General features: G+C 37.6%; 1 protein-coding gene across 1 annotated transcript; it reads right to left on the bottom strand.

Moving 5' to 3' along the window:
* Positions 1-7,094: 7,094 nt before the first annotated feature.
* On the bottom strand, positions 7,095-14,198 carry bco2b (beta-carotene oxygenase 2b). The gene is made up of 12 exons (XM_039788617.1): positions 14,090-14,198; positions 13,750-13,948; positions 13,446-13,657; positions 13,140-13,255; positions 12,795-12,897; positions 12,512-12,640; positions 10,458-10,618; positions 10,161-10,341; positions 9,962-10,005; positions 9,322-9,504; positions 8,443-8,553; positions 7,095-7,563 (listed from the first exon to the last, which is right to left on the bottom strand). The coding sequence occupies exons 1-12, from the start codon at positions 14,124-14,126 to the stop codon at positions 7,441-7,443; spliced, it is 1,599 nt and encodes a 532-aa protein (XP_039644551.1). The 5' UTR covers positions 14,127-14,198; the 3' UTR covers positions 7,095-7,440.
* Between the last annotated feature and the right edge of the window lie 9,236 nt (positions 14,199-23,434).

Genomic DNA, 23,434 nt, shown 5'->3' on the forward strand with positions numbered 1-23,434 from the left:
AAATTCAAGAAGTCTTTAAGTTAGTATATCAACATCATTATTGAAGTCATTACATTGCAGAAAATCTGACCGCTGAATGTAATACAATCTCTATACACTGTATATGCACTGTATATTCAATTTATGTGATGGACAGTATATTCAGTCTGTATGGAGGTGACCTTCCTGTTTTCAGTGTTCAAAACATTCAGAACCAGTCAGGCTCAAAATGGAGAACTATGTTCAGGGAAATGTGTGCACATACATATATATATATATATATATATATATATATATATATATATATATATATATATATATATATATATATATATATATAAGAAAGAAATGTGAAACATAGCTGCTAAACTTCAAGTGATCTTGCATGCAGAAAATACTTCATCAGCACACATGCAGTATATTTAAAAAAAATGCTACAAGTTCCAACAACACATAAAAACAACTTGGTGACATTACAAAGTGTCACTTCCATTTCACAAACAATTAACATGTCCAGTCAAACAACATTGTATTTAGAAGTATGTATTAGTAGGATAACTCCTTGAGATGAATCATCTCATTTTCGACAGGGGTCCTTAAATCAATTAAACAGTAAATACAAAACACAAAATACATTCACACATACACACAGCACTCCCAAGCCTGACAGCTCCAACACCAACTGATCCTCCCTCCCCCAATATACAAACAAGTAAAAACAGTAAATTTGCATACATCCCAAATGTGCTGCTGTGCTGCTGCACAAACAGGAGCCAACACACACACAAAAAAATAAAAATAAAAAATTAATAAAAAAGAATTGTGTTATGTCAAGTTAGAAACAGGAGCAGGTTAATTGTAGATAATTAAAGACAGATGCCTTAAAAAAACAAATTAAGTAATAGATCTAAGTGAGGTGGGCAAGGTAATAGGTTGTAGGCCCATGCTATCCAGGTAGCAGGTCATACTATATTTCCAGTGTAAAAACAACATTGCACCTCTTGTAAGATTAGCACTTCTAAGTATTTACACATTAATCAAATTCTGGTACAGTTTGTGGTACAACTTTATCACCTTAACCTGATTATCTGGTTAATTTACTTTATTCAGTTTATGTTGCTACTTTATGTTTTTATTTTTTTACACTACAATAATCCACTTTGCTGCCAGTGGGCAGCAACATTGATCTGCCGGTAAATCCACCACTTTAGTAGCTTCATCTGATATCCACTTTATTCATATTCACAGTGTACTGCTAATCTTCTTTTGTATAATCCCATTGATTTAATCCACCTAGGCTACATGAAGAGATTTGATGACACTGCATGTCTATGACAGCCAGTCTCTGTTATTCTTATTAAAAGAGACATTTTCCATGTGCAAAAAACATCTTAATCCACATGTGGGAATGGATCTGTCACTTTTAAAGCTAAGTTAATATTTGCTCAGTTTGTGGTAGAAATTCTAATACCTAGGTGAGATCTGAAATAAGGCTTCATTTAACCAAGTCTTTTAAGTATTTATTCTTTGCGCAAAGAAGGTTCAGTTCATTGAGTCTGAGAGAATGAACAAAAAGTCTTGGAGAATCAATTGCTAATTAACCCTCTAACAAGCTGACAGAAAGAGGGAGGGGGTAAAATTAACAGCCCTTGTGACTATAAGTCCATCTGAACTCTGACCTCCAAATCTGGGACCGAAATGGGAGGTAGAGAAAAGCCAGTCTCTGCACTTTAGATGAACAGCAGAACATAAAGTTAGGCTATAAAGTGAGGTCCATACATCAGATAAGGGTAAAAAGTTCACACAGCTTAAAACAAAAAAAACAAGTCAATAGTAAGACAAATATGTGATTTTCCATTACAACCTTAATTGGAAAGAGAAAAAGCATGGCCCAATTAGTTTCCTCTCGAGGGGTCTACTAAAAGTTTCATATAATATCATCAATGAAAACATTTCTAATAGTAAATAAATAAAATGGCACGGTTTCTCTCTTATTGCCTGCACATCTATCAGGGGCTAATTTAATTAATTTATTCATGTGGCTCAGGACCATAATCACATGGTACAGAACACAAACAGAACATACAGTGGCACAAGGCATGGCTAATGTACAACAAATGTGACTTAAACTAAGGAGGGCCATTCTTCAAAAAGGCACCTGGTTTACAAATAACTTTTGTCTAATCTGATTGTAATGACAAAATTAATTTAAACACAGATGGGCGGCTTAAATAATTTTGGCCATAAGAAAACATCTTAATCTAACCTTTGCAGCACCATGCCATGCAGAAAAATCTGAACAAGTTACTCATTTCTGTGCCACCCCAAAGTGAGTACTGGCCTCAGCCTGGCCTATTGGAATTGTCTGGCTCTGCCATTGGTGACCCTTATCAATAAACAGGCCATCACACTGCTCATCAGCAAAGCTATGGTTTGTCAATCTGGTCCGTTGCCCACACGTGTGTGAGGGGTATGATGCAGCCTAATTGCCTGTTTGTGTGTTTATTTTATTGTTTTATTCAGTAGGCTAGTAGCCTACACCAGATGGAAGCTAACATTTGAAAATTAAAATACAAATTCCACCAATTTTTGACAGCTAAATGCAACATTTTGTCCATGGTGTGTAGGATGAGTATTCTTATAAAAGTTAAAATACAGTTATTCTTCTACAGTCAGTTATACCCCCCTCCTCTCTTGAATTTTCTGCAGAACTGTGGAACCTGAATTCACTAGGATCCTTGAATGCAACATTTTCCAGACGCGCAAGTGCCTGCCCGTTATGGAAGTTGGACCTAACGTTAAAATCGATAACTCACTGTACACATACTAGGGATATAGCTAATATCTGACAGTTAACTGTTACTCTGTTAAATTATTTTATGAAATATTCAACTCTTCGACTAAGACCTTGTATGTCTTGTAAGTAACGTTAACGTTAACTGTCATTGCTCTAAAAATCCTGGCTATATGCCATCAACAGCTAACGTTAGCTAACGTTAACTAAAGTTGGATATTAGCAGGTAAGTTAGCTAAGTTAGCAGCTAATGTTTGCTTAGCTACCTGCTATTAACATTTAATTTTAATTCTAAGTTGATTATAATAACTGACTAGCTAACTAAGTGAATGGGGTCAAAATGGTATGATAACACTATATATAGTTAGCTATGAAAGACCTGTAGAATAGCTAGCTAGCTAAAGTTAGCTATATTGATGACATGGAGGTGTTAACAGTTTAGTGGAGACACTAGAGGTGAATAGGGTAAATATTTTAACTAACGTTAATAGTTTTTACCATGAAACTGCCCCTGTTGATTACTTAACTAGCTAGCTACATTAAGACAATACTTTTTTTATTACAAGTTTTCTGAAATGTTATGTTTTGCTAAATGTGCAAATGAGGCGTTATCTAATGCAAACCTTTGGTGAATTTAGGAGAAATCTACTACAGACACAAATAGACAAGGTGTAGTAAAATGTACACCTGAGTCAGACTTAAGTCAGTTTGTTACCAAACCATGATTTAACAATATTTTGGTTATCAGCTGTGACTGAGACTGTGAAGAATAAGATGAGCAATACAAGAAACCGTAATTCAAAGACCTACGCAGGATTTATATAGGCAGATTTTAGCACACACTATAAGTTACTGTAGCACTGATGGTATTTAGAGACAAACAGACCTTTGTGATTAATAAACTACAGGTAATTCTAATGTCTATTTTAATTTCACATTTGCAGTAACATTGCGTGACAATGAAAGAAGCAACACCAATGGTAGGAAAGCTGATTCCCCCAACATTAAACAAGAGGGCAGTGAACAACAACAAAGCCCCTAAACAGACAACACCCCAAGAGGTAAGAAATGAGGAAATGTGTATTCAGTCATTTACAAGAAAAAAAATCTATTCAAGTTTTAAATAAAGCTCATCTTGAGTCATTGACAGCTCAGAAATACAGTATTCTAACAGATACTGAGAAGGTAAGAGGGTCAAAGAGCTCTTTGCTGAATGTTTGCCACAGTCCCTCAGAATAAGGAAATAACAATAATTAAAGTAATGTGTGTGCTGGAAATGGTACAGAATTTGTACTGCTTTTGTATAATGAGATTTTCACTTGTTTTGAAACAGATAGATTTTTCAATGCTTAAATAATGTTTAAATGCAACCAGTCTTTTCCCCATTGCAATAGACGGAACATACACCCGCAAATCAAGACAAATCTCCACCAAAAAAGAAAAAACCTCCCTCTAAACCATCCACGTTGGAGTCAGCAGATTTATTTGTGGCTACAACTGCAGGTATGTCGCACTATAGTGGCTAGGGGTGTGGGGGGGAAATCGATACATAATAGTATCGTGATATTTTCTGTGACAATGCTGTATCGATACACAGACACCAAGTATTGATCTTTTATTATATATATGTATTGGTCAGTTTGTCTGCTTGACAATCCCATTTTGCAGCAATAAAATTGAAGTGAGATGAACAAACAGAGAAATGTATGTTTTTAGATAAAACAGATGTTGACAAAGTTTCCTTTTGGGGAAAACATTTGAAGTTGTAAAAAAAGGTAATAAATTGCAATATATCGCAGAATATTGCAATATGTTTAAATTCGCAATAACATCGTATCGTGACAAAAGTATCGTGATGATATCGTATGGTGAGGCCTCTGGTGATTCCCACCCCTAGTAGTGGCCGTCACATTACATTTCAGCCTACAAATAAAATAGTACTATAGGCCATTTCACAGATGTAAACATAAGCATTCTAAATGGGTCCCAGTATATTTCCTGTTTCAGTGCAACAAAGCTTAGAAACATTATAAGTTTCCTTGTTGCAGTCTATGTGAATGACATCAGCTGACACAGGAAGTTAACAAAGACCCAGGCTGTTGCCTAGCAATGGAATTCCATTGAAAAGGAATATCATGCATAATTTCTTCTCATACATGTTACTGTTTTTGAATGTCAAAACAAATGAAAGCAAAAACAAACTGTGCTGTCACACTGTCAGCAACATGAGCTCACAGAAAGTCAGAATGAAGTGTCCCATCAACTAAGTGGCCTGCGAGTGGTGTGAATTAAAAACAGGATATGAGAAAAGTGTCGTGTAAACACATTGCATGACGTGAATGTGGTTCAAAGCTGTTGCTGAAATATCCGTTTGCGGCTCGTCACTGTGCTGATTGAAATAGTCTGGTTCCAGACCAGTGAATGCTTCCACATCAAATTTTCAGTCACATAATTAGAATATTGGGAAAAATAATACTTATTCAGCTTGATTGTCAAGATATTTTTTGCCATCGAGTGAAATTTGCAGCATCCCTCCTTTGTTTTGCTCTCTGTTACAGGTGCAAGTAGAGAGGTCAGCATGCTGTTTTCAAAATTTGCTGAAGTATTAAGGTAGGTCACATTCCAAATTAGATTAGATTTCACAAAGTAGTGTCATGTTCTACTCTTGATTATCTATTTTTGCTTAAAACCTTGAACGAATTAGGTAAAACAAAATGAAAGAGTTACGACCTTTCCATCTGAAAATGATGCTAATAAAACATTGAAGAACTGTGGGAAAACACGCACCTATTCTAGTGAGTTGCTGGCTCGCAGGTAGACATCAAATACAGAAGGTGAAAGCCACACACAACTCCAATGCAGTCATTTTAACGTTATTCATCAGTTTTTCTCCTAAAAAAGTAAAAGGTGTGGTGACTACTGGACATCTTTTTGATGGAGATACATTAAACTTAGTACAGATAGTCCCAGAGGATGAGTCCTAATGACTCTGTTGATCCCTTGACTTCTTAATTTAGTGCCACAAACTATTTTAATCGATTGAACACCGACACACACTTGCTTCTTCTGCAGTGAGAGAGCTGCAGCAGATACGTCCCAGATGAAGGAACTGGAGGGCATTTTGACAGAAGCTCAAAGCCTAGAGTCCTACCTAAAAGAGAAGAAGAAGCACCTGAGGCAAACATTGGCTCTGATTTCGGATAAACTGCAGGGTTAAGTCTGTTGTATGGACTGTTACTTATGTAAAGATGCAGACCTGTTCATTTTACTGAAGAATGCTTTTCTTTCAGTGAACGGCTTTGTTTATGTATTGCACATGTGCCTTCTGCAGTTCATATGTTAGTCATTAACTAATACTCTGGCATTACTTTGATTTTGAAAGAAACTAATATATGTTAAATGTTTATTGAGTTATGAGTTTTAGTAAATAGGTGAATAGTTTTAGTGAATAGGATATTATTTATTCTTCCTTATCCCATATCACAATTTCGCTTTGATTCTTCATACTTTAAATTTTGTGATATTGCCTAAATATAAACCAACCATCATTATTTTTGAAAGAATATTAAAAGAAAGTTTACTATGCAGAAATGTATCTATTACTGTTTATTCCGAGTTAAAGTGCCAATTAAGTAAGAAATATGTTTATTTGTTGTCATTATTGATAGCTAATAAGAAGGATTTGGGGAAATGCCCTCTCCCAAAACACACACACAAAATAAATAAATAAAAGGAAAACTTATCCAAAACCCATGACCAAGAGGAAAAGTAGAGAAAGCTTTGTTGCATTCCTTTTTTTTTTTGGCTATATATATTAAGCTTGTTTTTAATCGGTATTCAAGCAGTATTCTTTCAATTGGCCAGCCAGCAGAGGGTGCAAGTGTGCCACACTCAGTGACCACAACTTTATAAATTGACATTAACAATTAGAAATATTTAGTACTTTTGCCAGTACTGTTGTACAAATGTAATATATAATATATCAGTGACTGAAATGTACAGTTTCTAGAATTTAGTTACCATTTATAGGATTCCAATTAAAGCAATACAATATTTTCCACCGGTTGTAATAAGCCAATCTTTAGTTGTGTTATATAAAATCTACCTTCAGTTAGCAAGCACATTATTTTTATTTTTTAAACAACTTTTACTACCAGAAGGAAATTAATCCACATAGACCAAATGTTGAAGTACAGTTTTTTTATTTATAGTGTCATTTATACAGTAAATCATTTCTTTAATTAACAATGAATCATTTCTTTAATTAACATACATTTTTCCAACATCTGGTAATTGTGCCAAAGCATGCATTATACTTATCAGTTCCTTTTTATTTACAAACATTTTCAAGAGAATGTTTTAAAGTATAGAAAGAAGAACTTACTTAATTAAAACAGGACTTATTTTTCCCAAAAGATTTCCAACAGCACAACTTCAATAATACAGCTACAATAGGATTAAATATGAGTAGGAATCTTTGTCTTCTTTCTCTAACAAGTAAACTATACATTACATTCATATTTGTGTAGTGACCTCTAAATTTACGTGTATGTTGAGACAACCAAAATGTCAACATCAATCATGTTTAAATAGTTTATAACTTATGCTAGGACTTCTATCCATCCATGTGAGGTCAAAGGTACACTCATCATGTATTTCCTCCTCTCCTACATCTCTGGCGTGGCATTGAATGTCCCGTGGAAACCGTAGGGGATGTTGACGGGCACCGCAGCCCTGCCCAGCTCCTCGAACGTTTTGGCATCTAAAACCAGGAGGAATGTACTCTTGTCCTGGAAAAAATGAAGACGCAGGTGTAAAACTTGTTTAAAGCTATAGAGTTTAAAGGTCCCATGGCATGACAATTTCACTTTATGAGGTTTTTTAACATTAATATGCATTCCCCCAGCCTGCCTATGGTCCCCCAGTGGCTAGAAATGGTGATAGGTGTAAACCGAGCCCTGGGTATCCTGCTCTGCCTTTGAGAAAATGAAAGCGCAGATGGGCTGATCTGGAAGCTTTGCCCGCCCAGAGAATTTGGCCTATCCATGAGAGAGAGACATCATGGCTTTCAAACGAGCAAAGTGGCAGTTGGTCAAGGCCACACCCCCACCCTCCACCTTGCCCCCCTCTCTCCTCCTCAATAGCTACAGACACAGAAATGGCACATCCTAAGGAAAGCTCATTGTGGGACTGGCTCTAGTGGCTGTAATTCTGCACCAAGGCTTTTGGGAAAGAGACTTCAGATATAGTATAATAGGGGACCACTAAGGCCTATATAAAAGCATCCAAAGAGCACCATGTCATGGGACCTTTAAGAGTAAGAGTTATAGAACTCACACGTTTATTGAGCAATTGCATTTGTATGTCTTTTGTACACCTTCATTTTGGTATAGTGCCTCCAACTCTCACAATTGTCTCCCACCTCACAGCTGTTGTTTTGATAATCAGCTGTGTTTGTATGATTGTGTTGAACCAACAGTGAGCTGGGAAGAAATTTTGGGGGATTTGTGTCCTATAACAAAATCATGAAGTGTATCTCTCAGGGTTGTAACCTGTAGTAAGACTGTGTTTAAAAGGCAGTCTAAAAGTGTAATGTTGTTGCCATTACAAAATGAGAAATTGAGGTGTGGTCCGTTTTTCAATTTTTTTTTTGACTGAACGTGACTGACCTTATTAGGAGTGATGACCACAGACATGACGACACCATCGTCCTCCTCCGTGGCATTAGGGGAGGGTACAAAGACTGGTTCGGAGGGATAAAGACCAGGTTGTTCCCACACCTGTGAGAAAATACAGTAGAGTTACTCGTGAGTTGTAGAGTTTAAGTTTGCTGCAGTATAGCTCTATATTTTACTTCTCTTTTGTGTTCTTTAAATCTTAAGGACTGTTGTTTATAATATAAAAAGTACAACAAATGATGTGCAAATGTACACTACCGGTCAAAAGTTTCCGCTCCATTACAGACAGAATACCAGCTGAGATCAGTTGCATTGTTTTTTTAACCAGGGCAACAGTTTTCAGATTACATTATGTTATTAAAGGATTCTCCAATGTTTTCTCAGTTAGCCTTTTAAAATGATATCAGATTAGTAAACAGAATGTGCCTTTGGAACATTGGATGAATGGTTGCTGATAATGGGCAATGTAGATATTGCATTAAAGATCAGCCACTTCTTTCTACAACAGTCTAGAATGCTTTTGCAATTATGTAAGCAGATAATGTAATCTGAAAACTGTGCCCTGATTCAAAAAACAATGCACCTGATCTCAGCTGGTATCCTGTCTGTAATGGAGTGGAATGGAAATTTCTAAGTGACCCCAAACTTTTGACCGGTAGTGTACATCTGAAATGTTTAGTTGTACTGGTTGTTATATGACTTGTAATGATCATAGACTGGATGTTAGAATTTGTCTCCCTTTTAATTACTACAATATTATAGAACACTTCTTTACTACATGTACGACTGCATATCACTAAAATAATGAATTGTTGCCATGCTGTAACAGCTGGAAACATCCGAGGGAGAAATCAATAAAACTCAATTCACCTTCATGTGTTTCCCGTGGAGGTCCATCTTAATCAGCGTGTCTCCTACAAGATGTCTGAAGCCGCAGCCATAGAAGTAGCGGTAGGGGTGGGTGTTGTACTTGTCGTAGTGGATCTGGGGGAACTCCAGACCTCCATATTGATGAAGATCCTCTCCGTGGAGGTCCTCATGGGTACAGAAGACCTATACAAAGAAAAAGCAACCTGGTTAATGAGACTCAGGAAACATTAGCAGTTACAGTTCTATAGTTGTTTTTTTTTAATTAACAGTTGGGGAAATTAAATTAAAAAAGGTATCCACCCTCAAAAAACAAGTAATTAAAATGAGATCAGAATGTTAAAAAGAAATAGCTTTTCTGTTTGTGGATATCAAACATAATTCAAACAGTTGTGATGTTTTACAAAACACTAAATGGATTTAAAAACTATAAAGCATGTCTGCACATGGCCATTCGGTCATAAAACTTTGCAAGAAAGAGAGTTGTCGTAAGTGGTAGCCTACCATTTTATCAAAGTTTTAAGTTACCTAATGTGTTTTGCTATCAGTTGGAGTTTGCATCTTTTTCCTTTTTACTACGCAAAAATTTTTTCACAATCTCTTTTGTGCTGATACGTTTAGATCATTAGTTGGCTGACTATACCGTCTTCTTGGCAGTTCTTATCGAAGTGGCTGCGCGGTTTTTTTCTTTAAAATATAAACAGTCCGTTCATGTTCAGAGGAACAACAAAGCCGAACTTTTAAAGAAGAACAAGAAAAATAGAAAATCAATGTTCAGGGTAAATACATCTCGATCGACTAAAAAAAAAAAAAAAAAAAAAAAAAAAAATTGACCGTTTTACTTAACCTGCTTACCTCATCAAGATCTTCTCCAGACTTGCGCAGGTTTTGAATGTTGTAGTTATTAATTGCCTTGCCATCATCTGAAGCACACATATCTAGGATCAAGAAGCCATCCTCCTCGTATGCGTTAATCTGGTGCAGAGTTAACAGCGGCTTGGCAAGGTACTTGATGGAACTTAACTGCAACACAGGATTGAGTAGAAGAATAAAAAACAGCCTATATTTGTTAATATACAGTACAATCATAGTGAATACACTGCATTTCAGAGAACTCAAGGTCCGTTTTATTTCCTGACCTTTCCTGTATGCTTGTGAATCAGGTGGAAGATGGTGTCGCGTTTCGGGTCCCAGAAAATTCCATCACTGATGCTTTTCCCTCTCAGCTTGCCTGTCACAATCTTTAACAGGTCCATCTTGATAGGCTGCTCAATAAACACCACATAGTTCTCTGACATTGCTGTAATGAATTGAGACGGTTATATTAGTTTCTATTCAAAATTCTGAAAAGATGATTCAGTTGTAGTTGGCATTCTGTTCAGACATTTTCATAAGGAAACTAGATGGATACCAATTCCGATTCCTCAACCAAGAGAATCTGCCAATACCTAGTCCTGATCAGATACCAGTGCTCTCTCTGCTATTATTATATTATTTTATTCCCCAAATCTGTAAACCTCTCTGCGTGGAACTCATTGGGATCATTCTAGAGCTGAAATGATTAGTTGATTAATTTCATAGGTCAAATGATCTATGGAATGAATAATCGGCAGATTAATGTATAATGAAAATAATCGTTAGTTGCAGCCCTTGATAATTTTTATTTAAAGTACTCATATTATGCTTTTTGGCATAGTCCACCCCAAAAGGACTCTGAGAAAACACTGTTCACAAACTGTTCCAAACGGCTCTATTATAGTCCAGCCTTTACTTCTGTGACAAATGCGCTTCATTTTGCGTCACTTTGTAATGCACGTTATAATGCTCGCCTAGCTGCTAGCGTGGCACGCCTTCATACTCTGCTTCTGACTGGCTAGTAGTGCTGTCCTAGGTACTGCGCATGTCCGACTCAGAGAAGTGTGATGCCTCACTCTGTAGCTAAAACAGAGAGCTCAACACACAGGGTGAAAAGAAGAGCTGCAGCAATGTGTAGTAGCATTTGGTGTTTTTTTTAAATTACCGAACCCTGTACTTCTACCGGTACCGACCGAATCACGTCGGTACTACCGAGTATTGGTTCACGTAAAATCAAACCGTGCCAAATTTCAGTACCTGAGAGTAAGCGCAAGCTTATCTGTCCTCTCTGCATGTTGACAGAGAGCAGAGGTCCGAGACACATGCACGCACGGAGCTGCGGTGCAGTTTTGTTGAAGTCACAGTGAGTCACGGCAATGCCGATAAAGTGGTTTCAAGTGTGGTTACAGTTTTTCAAAACTTCACGCAGACAGCATTCACTGTGATATCATTTTAATGGCGAGCCGAAAGCAGTCGCGGTGCTGTTGACGTTACACTTCCTCTGAGACAAGTAGGCACAACAGTGGGTTCTATGCCCTGGGGACTGACTGACAGGCTGAGCTTGTAAGGCAATGCAACTTTATTTCTACAGCACCTTTCAGCAACAAGGCAATTCAGAGTGCTTTACATAAAACATTAAAGAGCAATTAAAAACGGTCATGATGAAAATAAAACAGGCTAAAATAGAATAATATACCAATACAAGAATAAAAGTTACAGTGAGTAAGAAATTAATAATTATTCAATTCAATAGGTTGTAGGGATGGGTTTGGGAGGAGAGAGGGAGGGGTTTCATTTTTATTTTTGTTGAATTTCTGTCAGTGTAAAATATTCTAAATAAATAACAATGTTCTAAGTAAATAGGTTTGGAATTATTTTTACAACTGAAATAATTTTTTGTAATTACAGAGGGAAAGTACCGGAAAAAATACCGTTGGGTACCGGGAACCGAATTTCAGGTACCGGTATTGGACTAGTATTGATTCAGATGCAAAAGGTACCCAACCCTAATGTAAACCTATTCTGATATAACCTCTAAATACAATTATGAACCTGAAAATGAGCATAATATGAGCACTTTAAGTAAGCTAGGGATTGATGTGACTGAATGAATGTGATAGCAGAAACACTGACTTCAATCACATTGAAGAAACTGTATTTAATCTGTCTCATCTGGCCAATACCTAGCCCAGTTAATAACGTCAGTACATGCACAGATACCATTCATTGGTTGAATAAACATGAAGAGTTAATCTAACTCCTTGAAATAGCTCTATAGTCAAGGCTCAAGGGTGTAAGCAATGAGTACTTTGATTTGAGTGCTACAACTTTTGCTTACCAAAGCTGTGGTAGTAGGATGGTTTGCTCTTGTCCACTGAGGGAATAGAGCACAGCACTGTGGCTCCCTCCAGGGTTTCCTCAGCTGTTTTCTTGGTCGGCGGCACTCGGATGATGTTATAGGTCGCTCCTGTCAGCACAGATACAATGAATTTCTTGCTGAAGGTCATAATCAGACACATGGGGAGCAGTTTTGTTGTTCTGTACACTTACATACAGTGATACAATAGACATACTTTTGATGATGCCCTGTGAACAAACTGATTTGGTGTTTCCTAAATTACCTTTAGCGCTGTATGAATTCCCCATGTTGTAAGTTGTTCCATCAGGCTCCGTGTGAGGGTGTGCAGTCGCTCCGTTCACAGCAATGAATTTGCTCCAGTCCACCTAAGGTAGAAATACATGAGTGCAAAGACTTTGTTAACTCTTTATTTCTATTTTATGATTTTATCCAGCAGCTAATCATACAATGGGGAGTGACAGTAGCCTGCAAGCCGGCTATAAAATAGCAATAATATTGCACTTGTGTATGACTTGCCTTAGCAATAAAACTGCTGTGCACAGATGTGTCCCTGCAGAAGTATCAGCTACAACTACATGTCTTACAACTACATTCAAAATCATGTTACCTTTTTAGTTGTCTCTAGTGTCTCAGGGTCCACCTTGTGCATCACATTGGTTTCAGTGCTGACATAATAATCACCTTTGTAGGTCACAAAGCTCACATTGGCATTATCTGTGGTCTCTAGAGGAGAAAATGAAGATGCCAAAGTTAATACAACACAGCACAACCACAAAAACACCTCACTAATCACTCATATTTTGTATTTCACATTGAAGTGAATTAAACTGTTGTAAGGCTTTTTGCATTCAGGTTACGTCTTTTCGCTGCATTGAGTTTTGTTCCTGTTCAATTAGTTTGATTAAATACTCACTTGGTAATTCAAATCTTGACAGGAAGCGCTGGAATAAGTTTTTACAGGGGTCTGGTATCTTGACAGTGCCAAACTCTGACACTGTGATGCGGTTGTGCTCCTTGTTGGCTTTGTAACTGTCACTGGACAGGAAGCGGCTTTTGTAAGTCACCTGTCCGTTGGATATTTTGAACTGGTGCAGGAGAGCCATACCATCAAACCAGTGGTTGAACCTGATGAGAATGGAGGGAACAAGAGAAAGGGGTCAGCTTTGTGATGTAGTGGCAGCAGTAGATGTATCAACACTTTAAAATCTTATACTCACTTATGGTTTCCGATCTCGAACTTCCCAGGCCCATTTCTCAAGAAGCGTCCGTTGATCCATTCTGGGATTTTTCCAGTGATAACGGTGCTAATGGGATTAGGGTTATCCTCCACTGAGCGCACAATCTTCTCAATGCAAGGCAGACCATGCACATCTGTGAAGTGGTCGATGTTCTGCCTAGACTTGGAATTTGTTAGCGCTAAGGGGAAAAATGTAACAAACTTTATTTTAGGGCAAACCATAGACCCATTGTCAACATATAAAACAAGGGACATTATCAATTAAACAAATAATTGATTTGAAGTGAAATTGTGCACAGCTAGTAGAATCAAATGTTTACCTGGGATATTGCTCTGTTGATGTGTGATGGTGTCCATGGCTGTAGCTCTGTCTCTACTGTTTCTCTGACACTGGCTCAGCTTTATACTGTTGTCCTGGCTGTGACCCCCCTAGAAGCAGTCAGATAACTAGGCAAGCAAACCATAATTTTATGATTGCATAAGCCTCTAAAAAACAGAAGTACTTGTGATCACAAGATTATACAACTGGTAAATTATTCACAGAGATAATCACTAAATCTTACTGACAAGTGGCAAAAGCCCTGTCAGCATCATTCTCCTCAAGTAGTTCTTTATTCCACATGATCATTTATATTTTAGTTTTTCATGCTTAATATGCATGCATATGTGCAGTGATGGTGAAAGCAGATACACTTGGATGAATAGCTGGTAGGGAAATTTAATAACACTTAATAAAAGGTACACTATACACTTAAGTAATGGTATATACAGTAGTAACTAACAAATTACTCTTGATATAATGCGTGATTAATACAGGATATAGGCTATCATGACTTACTATTGTTCACCATTAACATCATATGTTCATGGATATTACTTGTACCCTTTTCATTAAGTGTGACCAAAATATTTATAGAAACACAAAATTGACCAGATGTACTGTCTGTAAACTTCTATTTCTGGAATAATGGATCTTTTGATATTTTGTTTTTCTTGCTAACTGGTATCCCTGTTTGGGTAGATTTTCATATTATTTATTTTTTTAGAATACTGAAGGTTAGATTGACAATAACAACAAGTTTTAGTCCTCTATGTACATCTGGACATTGTTTTAATATAAGTATACAAACATGTATTCTTGTTTATCCGTGTGTATTATGACATTCATCAACTGCCCAACAAACGTAAGGGCTCTTATTTGGTCCTCCATGTTTGCCCAAGCCCCAAAACAACAAAACTGAAAAATATAGTTATGTATTATCAGTATATAAAGTAAAACTTAATGAATTAAATATCAGTTATGCATTTCAAAAACTGCCACAGGGAAATATATTGGTAACATGACATGTCTGGGTTTTCTTATCTTAATTTAACTTTGTGCTCCAATATTTGCTTGAAACACTGTACAATAATCACTCAAAGAGGCGTAAACATTTTATGGTTTCTATGGGGTCGCTGAAAGGTAAGTCGTTAACTGACAGCACAAGGCATACAGGGAGGATCCCGTTTTTTATGTTCCTTCACAAATGCCACAGACGTGCAAGTCAGGTTGATAGCAGAATCGAACTGGCCTATATAGATTATGTAGTACTTACTCAATTATGGAGTCAGGGCTTCACAGGGAAGTCGTTTGATGTGCAGATGGGTCTATAGGAAATTTCTTAGGACTGGTCAACCGATGAGGTTATATTTGTAATAGAAAAATAACTTAAAGTCATTTTACTGTATTTTCTAAATATTACATTTGGATCTCTTGACAACTCCCTTGTTGTTGTGGTGTCATGAAAAGTTTGGGACCCACAGATAGGGTTACTGGCCACTTCAAGTTCAGCAAATTCTCTTAACCAGGGTTCAACAATAAGGGTTGCCCGATGGTCCAGGGCAGGTAAAACGCCACGTTGGGCAAGTGGTATGACAAAAAAGTTCAAAAATGTTTCCGATTATCATATAAATTACGTCTTTATGTATCGTTCTCTTGCCCCCATCCCCTTGCCCACGTCGGAGAATGCTTTTTTGGGCATTTTAGGCCTTTATTTGACAGGACAGCTGAAGACATGAAAGGGGAGAGAGAGGGGGAATGACTTGCAGCAAAGGGCCGCAGGTTGGAGTCGAACCCAGGCCCGCTGCGTCGAGGAGTAAACCTCTATATATGGGCACCCGCTCTACCAACTGTGCTATCTGGGCACCCGTTTTTGAATGATTTGATTTGAATGTGCTGTTAGCCAATCTATAATTGAGTTGGCACTAGTGACGCGTGACTGTCTTGTTGTCTTAACGTTGAACCCTGCTTAAAGTTTCTTTACTTACTAGGACAGAACATATTCCAGGCTGAGGGGACATGCCTTCTTTTTATGGTCTAAAAGCATACTGAAAGAACTTTATCAGCTCCCACTGTTTAATCTATATCAACAGAATTACAGTATAGGTAAACCTATTTTACCTTTTTTTTTTTATTTCACCTTTATTTTTACAGGCAAGTCATTAAGGACAGGTTCTTATTTACAATGGTGGACTGACAAGTGGCATAGCCACTTAGGGAAAGGGAATGAATTCATTAGAAATACATACAGTTTAGAAGTTACATAAAATACAATTTGAAATACTACACAGACAACAGTAAACACTTATAAAGAGATACGTGCACAGGTACATGGGTCAGTAGAGGGAGAAACCATTCAAATATTTAGCTGGAAAAATGATCATGTAGAGAAGCAACTGCATATGTCCGTGAACAAGGATGATATGACGGTTTTGAATTATGAAATGGAAATTAGTTTGTCCAGTTCGAGAATCTTTTGCAGAGCATTGCAGTTGCGAGTTCACCTCTATTGCATAGAACCACTATTTCCCTTTTGTGTAAAACCAGACGTAATGTAATGAAAGGATGGCTTATACCCCACCAAGGGTAAACTAACTTAAGATCCTGTAAGCAGGAAGGAAATTCCCACAAAAACAACTTAGGCCCTTCAGCAGTTGGCATAAATTGAACATCACAACAGAAGCATAACTAAGCCACTTAAGGATTTTTCATCAAAGTTGTGGTCTGGCAACACTGCAAATTCACCCCAATAATCTTAAACTGTAGATGCATTGCTGTTTGCAACCAGTATATGCCTAAGGAAGATGAAACGGTTATCAGCTCCTCTCCCTTGAAGTAAAGTAAGACTACTGTGTCACGGACAATCATTCACAGAGAGATATACTGTATGTAACACTGTGTTTGTGTTAAACAAGATGTATTTCTACTGCATTGACTTTTCACTGATTTGGTCATCTCAGTATATGGTGACTATAAAAGAAAGAAGAAACGTGTTTTCAAATTATTCACTGCATTGCAGCAACTTTTTTGTGTAATTACTTACATTTACACACGTAAGCTCTTTTGCTCTCTTCTTTCTTTCATCTAGGACATGACCCCTAAAAATTCCCACTTTGGCATGACAGGGAAGCTTTTATCGATTGATTAGAGCTGCAGAATTACAGCCGATGGAAATATCCAATGAAAGGATAGCTGAAACCACCGCACCAACAACAATCAGTTCATTATTTAATTATAACCTGGGACCTATATTGCTGCACAGTTAGCATAGCAGTGTCCCCGTGTTATTCACCTATAGGACACCATGCAGCACAAAAATACATTTAAAAGGAATCATTTTTGGAACACTGCTTATTTACTGTCCTTCAGAATGTTAAATGATCCATACTACACTCATGTCTGTGCATTATTATAGTTGGGGGGTGAACAGTTAAGCTAAACATAACGGTTTGGAAGGAGGGAGAAACAGCTAGACTGGCTCTCTTCAACGTTCAAAAATACACTAGCTAAAACTCCCACTATTATCTCATTTTATTTTGCGTATTTAATCTGTACACACATGGAAATGTAAAAACAGTTTGCGGTTTTAATGGAAGAATGTATTTTCACTATACAAGGCTATTGCCTGTAGTGACTTCTGAGTCTTGTAACAAAAAAAATGCACTGTGGCCCTAGATACAGAATTGTACAGAATTTGTTTGCGGAGGAATAGTTACTTTATGTGAAGCTCTATGTTTTATGCACAAACATGAGACTAGGATTGATCGTCTCATGTAGGACAACTAATAACACATTTCTCAAATCGTTGAACTATTTCTTTAAAATAGAAAATATTGGGAATATCAAGCAAAGTCATAGTGACTCATGTAAATAATGTTACAAATGCTACCATTACAACAATTGGATGTTTTTTGAAAAATCATCAATGCTTTATGGACAGTTGATTTAGTTCATTTTTATATCTTTTTTTATATAATTCATCTAATGTAAATTTTTTTGTTATGGGAATAGACAAGTGAAGCAGAAAATAGAGGGAAAGACCCAGTAAATTGTATCCCAGAAATAGTGTCTGTGGCGGGAAGCCCTCTGGGGACTTGCACTTCACAAAGATCCCCTCACACAGACATCAAAAGGACATTTAACGCTAAAAAGTGGTTATCATCAACTATATGCAGTATTTCATATAATAGTTGAATAGAGAAATGAGAAGAGAGGCCTGACGTCCCAGCAGCAAATAATGAATACAAACAAGCAATCCAGCGGTGTCCACTATCACATCACACCTAATTTGCTGGTAACCTGTGGCTTCACCAGCACCATTAAATGAAACAAAAACTCACTGAATCCTGTGACCTACAACGTAAGCTGTCCTTAGCTGAGTTTAACCAATGTGTTCTGGTGTGCAACCAAGTGCTGTGTTCACCGTATATGATTTCTTGTCTTGTTTTTATCTTTCATGACTGAAGTCAGGCAGAGTTCAACCAATGTTTGACAACCTTTCAGAGATTATAATGTTTCCCGATAAGGAGTTCTTCACTCTGTACTTAACAGATAAAGCGATGTTTCATCTCATACAGTACGTTAACACTAGGGTTACGTTTCTATATGTTCCTGTCCAGTACTGGGTCTGAACTCTACTGTGACTGAACATTAGACCAGTTAGTTTTAGCTCTAAACTCTATGCCACTATGTTAATTTGCTGGTCTCTAACTTTGTCTGCTGTTTGGTACTGAGCGGGTAATTTACAGCGAGGTTTTACAGTTTTTGCTTTAAAAGGGCTGCCAAAAACAATGCTTATGAGATTGAGGAGAGTAAAACAAAAAGGTTAAGTTGCGGCTCTGCTGGGAGCTTTTCTTCCTTTGAAGTACAATGCATAAAAGTAGAATCCGCTACTACACCATTGATGTGCGCACTTGTTTACAGGCCTTCCAAATCAGATAAACATCTCATAAAAGAATTCTCAGACTTTCTGTCTCATTATGCAACATACTATGACCGTTTGTTGATTTTGGGTAATTTTAATATTCATGTCTGTTGCCCAGGTAAACCCTTGGTTAGTGAGTTTTGCCATGCAATGGAGTCATTTGGCCTCCTCCAGTACATAAATCAGGCGATCCATGTTCGGGTACACCCTTCATGTGATTTCATCCCATGGGTTTTCCATTGATAACATAAGCATTAAGGATGCATCCTTCTCTGACCATATGCATATTGTGTTCATTGTTTAACTATTTAACTCACTGTATACAGCAAGATCTTCTGGACCCAGTTTTTAAAAAAAAAATTATCTGGATCAAATTGATGCAGATTTGGAAATCCCATGTTTTGCTATCCAGGATCACCTGTTCCATCTTACTTTTATGCCAGTTTTTTTAAAGGAACATTGGATTGGATCACTGTGATCCAAATACCAAATTTCAGGATTACCAAATCCTGTTTACCAGAGCCTTAAATGGAACCAACAGTGTAGCCTACTGGCTTAGCAAAGAACAACAGATAGGCAAAATGCCAGTGGCCACAAATAGCCATTGTTTGTTTTAATTTTAAAAAACAGAAAAACTGTAATAAACAGAAACATTTTACATTCATTATTTTTTATAATGTTAAATAACAAAACAAAAACATCCATCCATCTTTGGATGTTGTTATTTACAAAACAAAAACAATACTATCCAATAGTCAAAAATCATTTACAGGACAGACACCAGCTCTTTCCATCTCTGCCTTTAGGAGATGTATCTCCATCTGCACTTGTTTCTGCTGCAGTTGGGTAAGCAAGATTTGTTCTTTACCCAGTTCAATTTGTAAACTTCTGCTTCCCGTTTCAGAAGCAACTCATAGCTGTCACCATCCTGGTTTGTAGTTGAGAAATTTTTGCGTTTTCTTGTAGGAACGTCTTGGACTGTCTTCATTACATCCACTTCCTCCTCAATCACTGGAGACAGGTCCATGACAAACATTTCTTCTGCAGGAGAATTTTGAGTTTTCTCCTCCTATGATATCAAGGACCATATCAGTGAAATCACCTCTCTTATATGGCTTGTTACCTGTTTTGGGGTTCTTGGCTTCAGTAAGGTCTTTCGTTGCCTTGGCCATAAGGTTCTTCCATCGCAACATAACTTGTTTTATAGTCCTCTTTTGGCCAGACCCCATGGCATTGACATGATAGGTTATGTCCTCCCAAATGTTGTCTTTTCCTTTTTAGGTCACTTATCCACCCCCAGGGGCTGAAACCTCCTACTATCGAAGCACAATTGCCCCGAACACCCTCCAGCAGTGCACAGGTTTCTGTCACAGGGAAATTAGGTCCTTTTGAGTCCATGGTTCCAACTCTTTGGTGTAGACAACACTGATCTTAAAAGCCTGATTGCTTTGGCCTGTGCTCAATTAGGCTTACACCAATCAGCTCATTACTGGTTAATGGGTGACACCATTTAAACACATCATGTCTTTGCACCCATTTCTCTTAGCCTACAGAGGCATCCACATGGCAGGTATTGTTCATCGTTACCGTAGGAGAAGGTACCGTGAAAGGGTGCATGCTGAGCGTGCCAAACCACTCGAGCAATACACGTACAGAAGAACTGTATGCACGTTTTCACTTTGGGAGAGATGACATTAAGTACATTGCGGATCTTGTCAGGCCAACACTCCAACACCAAACCCAAAGGAGTCATGCTTTATCTGTGGAGGAACAGTGCTTAATCGCTCTGCGCTTTTACACATTTGGGACTTTCTACCAAGTAATTGGTGACAATATGGGAGTGAGAAAATCAACCGTGAGTAATGTGGTGAAGGCTATGTCAGTAGCACTGGGCAGTCTGATCAATCAATTGGTTTCCTTTCCCAAGGATGACCAGACAGCTCAGACTAAACAAGTTTTTTTCAAATGGGGAACATGCCTAGCACTATTGGTGCTAGTGATTGCACACATGTGCATATCCAAGCATATCCAAGCACCTTGTGAAAGGGAGTGGAAGTATGTCAATCGAAAGGGGAGGCACAGCATCAACATCCAACTTGTGGGCAGCGCCGACCTCATAATAACCAACTGTGTTGTTAAATGGCCAGGGTCTGTTCATGATGCACGTATTCTAAGAGAGAGTGCACTATACAGAGAGCTTCAATCCCACCGACCAAATGGCATAGTATTGGGAGACAGCACGTATCCACTCCTACCATGGCTAATGACCCCTTTTCCAGTTGCAAACACACCTGAGCAGGCACGCTTCAACTCCTCACACTGTAAAACAAGATGTGCCATTGAACGCTTAAATGGAGTCCTGAAGAGACGGTTTGCGTGTCTTAACTACTTGCGAGTACAACCCAAGGTGGCACGCAACATAATCCTTGCCTGTATTGTTTTGCATAACATCGCCATCAGGCGTCATATCCCTCTTGATGACAATTTTGATGGACCTGAGCCAGAACAGCCGCCAATGTTCTTACCTAATGAAGGACACACTGGACATGCAATTAGAGATGCAATTGTGAGAAATTACTTTTAAATAGGCTACTGAATGACTGAGTATATTTGTTGTTGTCATTGCCATTAATATGCTGTGGAATTATAGAGGTGTGAGCAACAGTGACATTTATTTGACAGCTGATAGCTTTGAGATGTTTTTTTTGTTTGTTCTTTTTGTTTACCATATCTCATTAGATGTGAAATGTTTTATATATGCTTCAAATATGAAGTAATACTGTATATCATCAGTAAACATTGATTTTGTGATCATTTACTTAAAAAAAAACTCTGATTTTATTTGGTTCGAAGTTTACGTTGTATAATGTGCTGTTGGATTGCTTTTTATTTTGCATGATTGCAGCGCGCTAGCAGCGAGCTAACGTTAGCGTGCTAACGTTCGCTAGCTCTAACATCGGCAGTCAAACAAACATCAATGATCCATGAATGATGTCTTTTTAATAATCTATACGTTTTTCTTGCAGTGGCCTTTCTACAATAATCCGTGGTAAAAGTTACTATAATCCGTTCAGGGAGTTGATAAGCAGACAGATTAGCTAGCTAGTTGATAAGTTATCTACTTCCACTTTATAAACAGATAGCCATAGCAGCTAACGTTAACGTTACTTCGCTGCTGGAGCGGTCAGCTACTTTAGCGATGTTTAACGTTGGCTACATAACGTTAGCAATATATCTTGTGTAGAATCCAGAGGGAAGGGTCAGGGAGCAGAGTATTTAGATGAAGTGAGCTGGTTTGACCATGGAGATGGGACATGCTCGCTTAGCTTCACCGCAGTTGTGTGCGTCAACGGCCTTCTATCTATCTAGTCCATCTATCTATCTAGTATCTATATATGAGTAAGCAGGAAGAGTACCAGGTAGCTAGATAACGGGCAGGGGTTGTGGTTTTTTTATCAGGGCAAGAGAGACACCATTGTTCTTTTCTTAAATTCTTTGCTTGACAAAACTGGAAAAATAAACCTCACAAAACGCCATCCTTGCCTGGACAATTGACGTTTTTATTCTCTGTGTAAGATGAATTCCTTCGGTGCCTCAGTGGCTGTTAGATTTAGATTTTTTTTTTTTTTGTGGTTTAGTCTGAGGACAAATTGCCACTACGGTTATATTTTCACACACTTGTTGAACCACTACACGATGATGCAAGGTCCTGTTAATACAGTTTTGTTTACCACAAACTACAAAAACTAAAGCTACAAACATGCACCTATTTGCTGTCACTTTTAGTGTATTTCAAGTGGGTCAGTCATCCTAAATGATAGAAAAAACAAACAAGGTATTGTAGATGTTTACCTCTGTCATGTTGTCCTCGTTTTTAGCCTATTTCTGTGCGTGTACTTTGACAGCAACAAAAAAGGGAGTCAAATTCCTTGAATGTGGTCTCACTTACTTGGCCATTAAATGTAATTGTGATTCTGATAGATGTTTACGTTCTTTATATTTTTTAGGTTAAAGAGACCTAAAGTTGCTTTTGTATTTTAGTTTTTCTATTTGTTATCCATTAAGAGGTTTCTGCAGAGAGGGAACTCCAAACAAATCTCATTAAAGTCTCTGTAACTTCAGTTAAAGCACCTGTATTTTTTAAAATAGTAACAATCGATCACATTACTATTTGCACATGAAAGGGGATCAGTATTGAACCCAGAAAGAAATATCACCCAAGTTTGTAGTTCCCTTCAGTTTCTATGGTGCTTGATGGTATCTTAAAAAAATGCTTTGGATTTCTAAGTAAGTAAATAAAGTTTATTTTTATAGCACATTTAAACACAGCTCGCACTGACCAAAGTGCTGTACATAGCGCATTAGCCACAGAATAACAAAATAAAATAAAATAAATACACTTACAGTGTTACTTACTTGGCT

The sequence above is a fragment of the Perca fluviatilis genome, chromosome 2 (genome assembly GCF_010015445.1).
Source record: "Perca fluviatilis chromosome 2, GENO_Pfluv_1.0, whole genome shotgun sequence".
Classification (NCBI taxonomy): Eukaryota; Metazoa; Chordata; class Actinopteri; order Perciformes; family Percidae; genus Perca; species Perca fluviatilis.

Bases quoted from the DNA above. Each gene is read 5' to 3' on its own strand.
- bco2b (XM_039788617.1), bottom strand. From the start codon at position 14,126: ATGGACACCATCACACATCAACAGAGCAATATCCCAG. The intron at 12,641-12,794 runs GTAATTTAGGAA...CTGTGCTGACAG, and splicing joins GAATTCATACAGCGCTAAAG to GAGCGACCTATAACATCATC. The intron at 10,619-12,511 runs GTAAGCAAAAGT...AATTCATTACAG, and splicing joins ATCCTACTACCACAGCTTTG to CAATGTCAGAGAACTATGTG.